Source organism: Nicotiana tabacum, chromosome 24 (assembly GCF_000715075.1).
Source record: "Nicotiana tabacum cultivar K326 chromosome 24, ASM71507v2, whole genome shotgun sequence".
Taxonomy (NCBI): Eukaryota; Viridiplantae; Streptophyta; class Magnoliopsida; order Solanales; family Solanaceae; genus Nicotiana; species Nicotiana tabacum.
The window spans coordinates 102,532,567-102,541,221 of record NC_134103.1 but is presented as its reverse complement, the minus strand read 5'-3'; the positions used below and the strand labels follow the sequence as shown (position 1 = coordinate 102,541,221).

Below are 8,655 nucleotides of genomic sequence, written 5' to 3'. Positions count from 1 at the left end.
ATCATTACTTTATCTTGCTTTTTGATTAAGTTAATGTTGGTTAATGGCTGTCAACAGGACAGGAACACAACTTTGACGGTATTTAAGGGTATCTTGTCTTTTGGGCCTTAACCCATAAGGCTTTGTGTTTTGAGTCAATTTCACTTTTAGTCGCTAGACTAAAATTTTTGACAATTTCTATCCGAAAAATCTACTATGCGAGTTGAAGTCAAAAAATAATTATAATAACTAGCCAGTAAAATAAAAATTCTACTAGTCGCATTCTAAACCCATGTCAAGATTTTTTATTTTAGAAATCTCATTTACAATAATAAAAAATATATCTTCAGACCAAAGCAATGTAAAGTATAAAACTATTTCAGTCAAATAAGTTTTTTTTCAATTACACAAACAGAATAATTCGGTCAAAAGTCCAAAGAGCTGGTGAATTAAAAAAAATAAAATATTTTTCAAAAGAGAAACTAAAAAAAAATTGCAAAAAAAAACTTCACCAAATTACAAAAGAGAAATCCAACTGTCTTCTCCACAACCACCAAACTTCTTCATATTATACGCAAATTACAATCCCTTTTTTATCTTTTACAAAAAAAATTAAAAAAAATTAGTGATCCAATCTAGAAAAATATAATACTGCATAAGCAAAAACACCCATGATATAACAAGAAGAAGAATGTGATGTATAGATTGTACATGTACTATACATATTATACGCTAGTATAGAGTGTATAAATAATTTTTTATACATTGTTGAACAATATATATATTTTTTATACACTTAAAATATACAAAATGCTCGGAATACACTAAGAATACATTATCAAACTCGAACAATACTGTATATAAAACTTTTAAATACTGTATAACTGTAAATATACATCTTCTATACACATGATAGTTTATATACAATTTTTATACAAAAATACAATCGCACAATATGTATCAATCATGTATAAATTATATATATAATTTGTAAATACTATATATAAATATTATATAGTATACATACACAATATATACATATTGTATAGTATATATAGTTAGTGTATTCTTTATAAAAACTCAAAGTGTATACAAATACACAGATTATACAAAAGATACACTAAATATGAATTTATTGTATATTAGAAACACTAATTATACATCTCATATATAAAGACCTTTAGAATCCATAGCAGCAATAATTACCTGCACAAATACACTTCACTCTTCACTTCTTCACAACAAATGCACAAAATTTCATCCCAAAAGAGTCATGGAGTTCACTCCAAAATGGCCAGTAAAACACCATTAAATAACCAACAGCGTACATTGTATAAATGATGTTTAGAAATTATATAATCGTACATATACACCTATTATATAATATATATACATTATACATACATTTGTAAGGTTGCTGCAAAGAAGTCGGAGCCACGAAATATACACTAACGATACATTAGGGATACACTAAAATATAGAGGATACACTTTATATACAAAATTTATACAATGTAATAGTATATATAAATTTTTTATACATTTTATAACAATTTATATATAATTTTTATAATATACATTTATATATAATTTTTATAATATACACTAAAGAATACAAGATACACTTTATATGCAAAATTTATACAATGTAATAGTGTATATATAATTTTTATACATTGTAAAACAATATATATATATATAATTTTATAATAACATTATTACACAGAATGTAATTATATACATATAACGGTGCATATACAACTTTTATACGCTGTGTATATAAAACTGTTATATGAAATTACATTGTATCTTTCAAACATCGTTAAAATTTTAACTCACCACCAATACCCACTTCAAAAGATCTGTACTTATAAAATATCATTAGGACCCGAAAAAGAAGATGATGAAGAACAAGCAATCACATAAACAAAAATAAGAAGAAGAAGCAAACATTTGTACATAATAATAAAAAGAAGCAAATTATTGTGTTTCTCCATTTTTTTAAGTAACAACTCAAAATTATAAAATGAATTAATAAGAAAAGAAATGAATATAAAGAAAGGGGAGGATGTTAAATGAATTGTGCTAGTGAAAACATGCATGTCTAGATTTATACAATTGTCATGGTAAAAGACACTTGCTAACTACTAAGTAACCAAATAAATAAATAAAATATAAATAAAAATGAAAGAGAGAGAAAAGTAAAACGTGTGGGGAAAAGGAAAAGTTACGGGGAAGGGAACTATACCTTGGGAGACGTAGAAAGAGAAAAAAAGTTACATTGGGAAGGGAACTATACCTTGAGTAGAGAAAACCAGGGGTCCAAGAGGAGGAAAATCAATGTATTGAGAAAAATGGCTACAACTTGTCAATAAATTTGGGCTAATAAAATTTTTGGAGGGCAATAGAGCGTCATTTCCTCTTGTGTTTTCTTACTAGTCATCGTTTTAGTACATGGGATGCGTAATGTACTACTCGTGGTTCTATCATCACTAAGGGATTGTTTGGTTTGGCGATAAGTTATGCTGGAATTAGTTATATCGTGATCAGTTATGATGGGATTAGTTATCTTGGTATTATTCTTATTGATTATTTGGTATATTGTATTAATTATGGGATTGTCAATTTTACTACTTTATCCTGGGATAGTTTATCCTGGAATTACGATTCCACCATCTGGTAGGTATAAGTTATTTCGGTACTATTTTTAATATTGGGATAACTTATTCCAAGAATAGTAACGAAATAAGGGATAAAGCGGTACTAAATTTTTATCCAAGGATTATTTTTGTTTATCCATCATACCAGACGACCCCTAAAAGTGTGTAAAAACCTACCAACACACATTAAATATTTACACCAAATCGACGAAGATAGATTATTTGTTTTAATTGTAATGTTAAATACATTTATATTAATTTTTAACTGTTAACATTAAATTATTTAGTTTGATAAAAACCCTGAATGATGATAAATATTTACCCTAAGAATGTAGTGGAACATTTGAGATTAATTCGCCCTTAATCAGAGATCTCGAAACAAGCTTTGAAATTGAAAAAATATTTATGTAGGGAGAGCTTATTAGAACTATCCGACATGAAGTGTAATTAATAATGCCTCTTTTTCTGGGGTTTTAGTTTGCAGGCCATACTAAAGTAGTAAAATATTTGTACTTCTTCCATATTTTTCTCTACTTCGTGCATATTGAATGAGCTAGAGTATGGCATTTTTATTTGGTTGGTGGCAAATATTGGATATCTCCACAATTTATTATTTTTCCATCATGATATCCGCACTTCATTTTTTTTCCTTTCCCGGAAGGTCCACACATTTATTTTTTAGCAAATATACCACCAGGCAGGCTGCCTAGTGGCTAGTATATAAATAGTAAACAAAAATAAGGATCCAATATTTACAATTTGTCCAACCAAATCTCAAAGATGCTAAGCTAAAACTAATAAAATGGTAAATGCTAACTATTACAAATGGTCTCATAGTTAACTCCCAACATATGATAGTGTGTGTATCCACAAGCCAAGTGCAAAACCTCAATGTAGCACCTCTAATGCTCTCACCAGGCGCCAGGTTTTGCATTCCAAAGGAAAAGACAAATGTGAACCCCCACGCAACACCACCAACTTCTGGAGATGACCAATTATCCAGATAGAATATCAATGCAATGAGTAACTATCCTGTAGGCATCAATTCTCTCTTACCCGTGTTAAAAGAATGCAGACTAGGCCAAGAAACACATATATAGAATGATATAAGTTGATTCCTTGTACCAAAGTATGCCTACACATTGGGCCATGAATGAACCCTAGTGAGTGATACAATCAGCCAAAGACAAGCTGTGATGAAGGCCATATCATGCAAATAAAACCACATGCTTGCATTGCCATGATACCTCCAGAATGGACATGTAAACATGTCAATACCACTAAACAATGTCATGGCATTACACAACATATCAACATCAATCATTAGGCCTTCTAATACCATTGGATCCCAGCTTTGAGGCTTCAGAAAACCATGTAGAACTGGAGTACAATGAGCATTAAGCTTGAAGCTCCTAGAGGCAATGCACTTCCTGTAAACAATCTCAAACACAACCGAACAAAGCATAACCCTAAAATTAAATAGTGTAATACATTGTGGCCCTATGTGTAAAGAGAACCACTACCTGCTTCCACCAACAGTTCCATATAACATTAGAATACCCCTAGAATGAGCATGATAACATGCTAATACCACTGGTAAGTACTCTAACACTGTACAGAATATAACAACATAACAAAAGGCAAGGACATGCAATTTCAAAGACAGTATTTTCATCAGTCCAATAAGACAACGGGTGGATTAGTATCAGATTAAAAATTATCGGACAATTATCGGGCGGCTTATCGGCTAAACCAAATAGAAAATTTTTGAACAATCATTCAATCAATACCAAATAATTTCAAATCAATACCAAAATTTTAATACCATCTAAGATCTAACCAAATAGTATTTTTAAATTGAAGAGTCTTCAAGACTACTCATACTGTCATACAAGTATTAACCAAATTTTTAATACCATCAAGACTACTCATACAGACCTACACGTATTAATCATTCAGATTTTGATTTTTTGACTTTTCAGTTCTCAGTTCAAGCGAGAGATGAGACTGGTGACTTCTCTGCCTCTGGTGGCTGCAGACAATTGAGAATTAGAAAATAGAGATTAAGGATTTAGCTATTTAGGATTTCAATAGTACTTTATATATATAAGGGGTAAAAGTGTAAATATAAAAATTCTTAACGGGTTAACGATTTATCCGACAAGATAATTGAGTAATCTGCCCCCAAATCATTAAGCCGTTAATTATAAAATCTCAATCCGTTCACCATTCATTACCCCGATAATCCGACACCAATAAGCCAATAAGCCATCGGTTTGGTTCGGTTAACGGTTTTGGTTCGATTTTGAACAGCCCTAATCCCAGTTGCATTTAGGAATGTTCTCCAGACCCTGGTAGCTGTAGCTCCTATCAAGAACAAATGATCAAATGACTCCCATTGAGTAAATTGGCAGCACCAACACCTGGACATATATATGTAGCCTTGCCTTCTCCACATGTCATCAGTTGCCAGCTTAACCCTCCATAATCTCCATAAGAAGAATGAAATCTTGAATGGTAGGCCCTTTATCCACACGTTCTTGAATTCTGGATTAGGGTTTGCCCTATGCCTCACCAAATGCCAAGCACTACTCACAATAAACATGCAAGAAGAAGTAAGTTTCCACCAAGGTGTATCTTAGTATCCATCATTGCCTTCAAACTGCTACTTAATTTTATCAACAATGTCTTCTGGGAATGATTGATCAATGAGTTGCTCATTCCATCCATCTCGTTGCCTCAATTTAGCCACTTCTTGTAACTCCTCATCAATGTGATGATCAGGAGGCACTAGATGATACAATGCCCCTAACCCTGTCTAATTTTCATGCCAAACATTAGTGGTACCAGACTTTATCTCCCACCAGATTTCATGCTCCACTTCCTGTCTAGCATTAAGCATTTGTCTCCATATATGTGATCCTTCCCTAAACTATACAATGGTGGGCAACTCTTTTTTCAGTACTTATTCCACATGAAATTTGACCACAAAGATTTTGTGGTTCTAAACCTCCACCATAGCTTTGCAAACAGTGCTTTAGATACATCAAATAATGACCTGAAACCTAGGCCCCCTTCTTCTTTTGGTAAGCACAAATTTTTCCATGAAGATCAATGTATGCTTCTTCATTCCTCCTTTGTACTCCAAAAGAACCTAGCAAACATCTTATGCAAATGTTCTATAATATTTCTAGGTGGATCAAGAACCGATAACATGTGTGTTGGCATGCTTTGAAGGACACTGCTGATCAATGTTGCCTTTCCCCCAAAAGATAATAACTTCCCCTTCCATGAGTGCAATTTGGCCTTCACCTTCTTAATAAGATCCTCATAATAATCCTTTATACTTCTAGTATAAAATATAGGGTACCCTAGGTATGTGAAAGGAAAGGTACCTTTAGAGAATCCTATGATATCCTCCACTGATTGTACCAATGTATTAGACACCCTAGCATGCATATAATAAGAACACTTAGTCTTGTTGATTAACTGCCCAAAAATATTTTCATAACCATTCAACACTTCCATAATATTCTTTAATGATTCAGCATGGGCTGATGCAAATATGATAGTATCATCAGCATAAGCAAGGTGATTTAGTGGATCAGTCCACTTTGGCATCCCAAAACCTACAAAGGATTTGTCATCAAACAACTTGTTTAATGACCTAGATAACACCTCAGCCAACATAATGAATAAGGTAAGAGACAATGGATCTCCTTGTTTCACCCCTCTACTGGACTTGAAGAATCCAGTAGACTGCCCATTCACCAATACAGAATACCAGTTGTCGGACAATAGGCTCTAAATCATGTTGATAAAGTGTTCAGAAACCCCATCTTCCTCAATACATGTAGTAAGTACTTCCAGGATACCCTATAATATGCCTTGGTCATATCCAGTTTAATCACCACATTTGCAGGTTTGGCTCCCAATCTAATATCAGTCACAATCTCTTGTGTTAGGAGAATTTTTTCAAAGATGCTTCTACCTTTCACAAAGCCTGATTGATTGAAGGAAATCAGTGAAGGCAAGAGATGTTCCAATCTATCATAAAGTACTCTATACATCACCTTATTGATGAAATTTCTCAAGCTTATTGGCCTTAAATCTGAGAAGGTCTGCACTTGTGGCTTCTTTGGCAGTAGAACCAAATTAGTATGTGTGATAGATTTAGGCAAAACTGCCCCCCATAAAAGTGCAACACCATCAAGTGAATATCATAACCAATGATGTCCCAAAATTCCTGATAAAAAGTTCTAGTGAATCTATTAGGACCACCAGCACTATCCCCACTAAGTGAAAAAACAACTTGTATAACCTCTTCTAGTGTAGGATATCTGCTTAACTCCAGGTTTTGGTCTACTGCAACCATGGCAGGAACATTTGTAAGCAAAGAGAAATCAGTAGGTTCCTCCTCTTGTGAAAACTGCTTTTCGTAAAACTCAACAGCAGCCTTGGCAATCTCTTCATGGTTTTCAATCCAATCACTATCACCATTTTGAATCCTTTTCAGTTGTAGTTTCTGCCTCTTGCCATTGACATGATTGTGAAAAAACCTAGTATTCCTGTCTCCTTCAATAAACCATGTCATTCCAGCCTTTTGCTTCCAATATTATTCTTCAATGCTAAGGTAGCTTTTCAATTCAGCTTGAGCCTTTTGCAACACAATTCTATTCTCTACAGTAGGTTCCTCTTCAAACAACATCTCTTTCACCCTTACTAAGTCTTCCCTGATTGCAAGCTGCTTAAAAATGTCACCATATGTCACATTGCTCCATGTTGTCAAAGCAATCTTCACCATCTTCAATTTCTTTTTGAACATAAGAAAAGGATCTCCTATAAAGTCTGCCACCCAGTTTTTCCTCACAACCTCCTTGAAGGTTTCATGCTTAGTCCAGAAATTCAAAAACTTGAATGGCTATACAAATCCACAACTAAGAATATAGGAGCATGATCAGATCCTGTTCTAATTAGATGTTCCACTTCAATAGTAGGAAAAACAATTTGAAATGGTAAGTTCACTAAGATCCTGTCCAGCCTTTTGAATATACATTCAACATTTGGCCTGCCGTTCTACCAAGTGAAAGAGATGCCTTTATACCCTAGGTCAAACAGTCCATTTGAGTTCACACAAAATGCAAAATCACCATATTCTGGAGGATGCACTGGTAGCCCACCAATCTTCCCATCTTCATGCGTAACTATATTGAAATCACCACCTACCAGCCATGGCATCTCCATATCACTTTCCAAGTAGTATATGTTATCCTATAATTCCAATTTCTCTAGGGCAGAACACTTAGCATAAAAAAATGTACACATGATGTACTGGCCAATGTCTTGATGATACATCTTGAGTATGATTTGTTGCTCAGTCTCCATTACCAATTCCCATACTACTGCAACATCAATAAATAACCAAATCTTCCCAATGATGTTTGATAATGCAACTTCCATATTAAGTCTTCTCCGATACCTCTGAATATGCCTTGAAATCTGAAAGGGTTCCATAAGAGCAATGATAAAGAAACCATGTTCCCTTTGCATGTTGATCGCCCTCTAAAAGGCTTGTTGTATATTTACAGACCTTATGTTCCATATTAATGCCTTGATCATCATTTAGTTTGTGAGACTGCACTCTTGGGCAAGATTCTTATAGGTTGTAGAGCTTGTTTTTTCTGTTGTTTCTTGCCTTTCTTACCACTTCTAGCTTGAGCTCTAGGTGACAAATCAACTTTCTTAGCAATTGCCTTAAAGTTACATGCAGAGGATTCATCATCTCCTTCTTCCTCAAGTTGCATCTGATCCACCATTACATTCTGCATGCCCAGTGGTGTGACATTGTGTGTGACAATGTCATGTAATACATGGAATGGATTCTTCAGTGGTACATTAAGCTGAATTTGCAAAGGCTGCCCAGTTCCTAAAGCACAAGCCATTGGAAGTGGCTTCATGCCTCCTGTAGTCTTTGGTACCAATTCTTTCCCCATATGATCCTTAGCTGTAACCTCTAC

General features: G+C 33.9%; 1 protein-coding gene across 1 annotated transcript; it reads right to left on the bottom strand.

Annotated features, from left to right (window-relative positions):
* Positions 1-5,303: 5,303 nt before the first annotated feature.
* LOC142178353 (uncharacterized) lies at positions 5,304-7,232 on the bottom strand. Its single transcript, XM_075247690.1, has 4 exons — positions 6,866-7,232; positions 6,514-6,641; positions 6,034-6,397; positions 5,304-5,452 (listed from the first exon to the last, which is right to left on the bottom strand). The coding sequence occupies exons 1-4, from the start codon at positions 7,230-7,232 to the stop codon at positions 5,304-5,306; spliced, it is 1,008 nt and encodes a 335-aa protein (XP_075103791.1).
* Positions 7,233-8,655: the final 1,423 nt, after the last annotated feature.

Bases quoted from the DNA above. Each gene is read 5' to 3' on its own strand.
- LOC142178353 (XM_075247690.1), bottom strand. From the start codon at position 7,232: ATGACATGGTTTATTGAAGGAGACAGGAATACTAGGTTTTTTCACAAT. The intron at 6,642-6,865 runs GTTATGATATTC...TCAATCAATCAG, and splicing joins GGAATTTTGGGACATCATTG to GCTTTGTGAAAGGTAGAAGC. The intron at 6,398-6,513 runs GTATCCTGGAAG...GTGAATGGGCAG, and splicing joins TGACCAAGGCATATTATAGG to TCTACTGGATTCTTCAAGTC.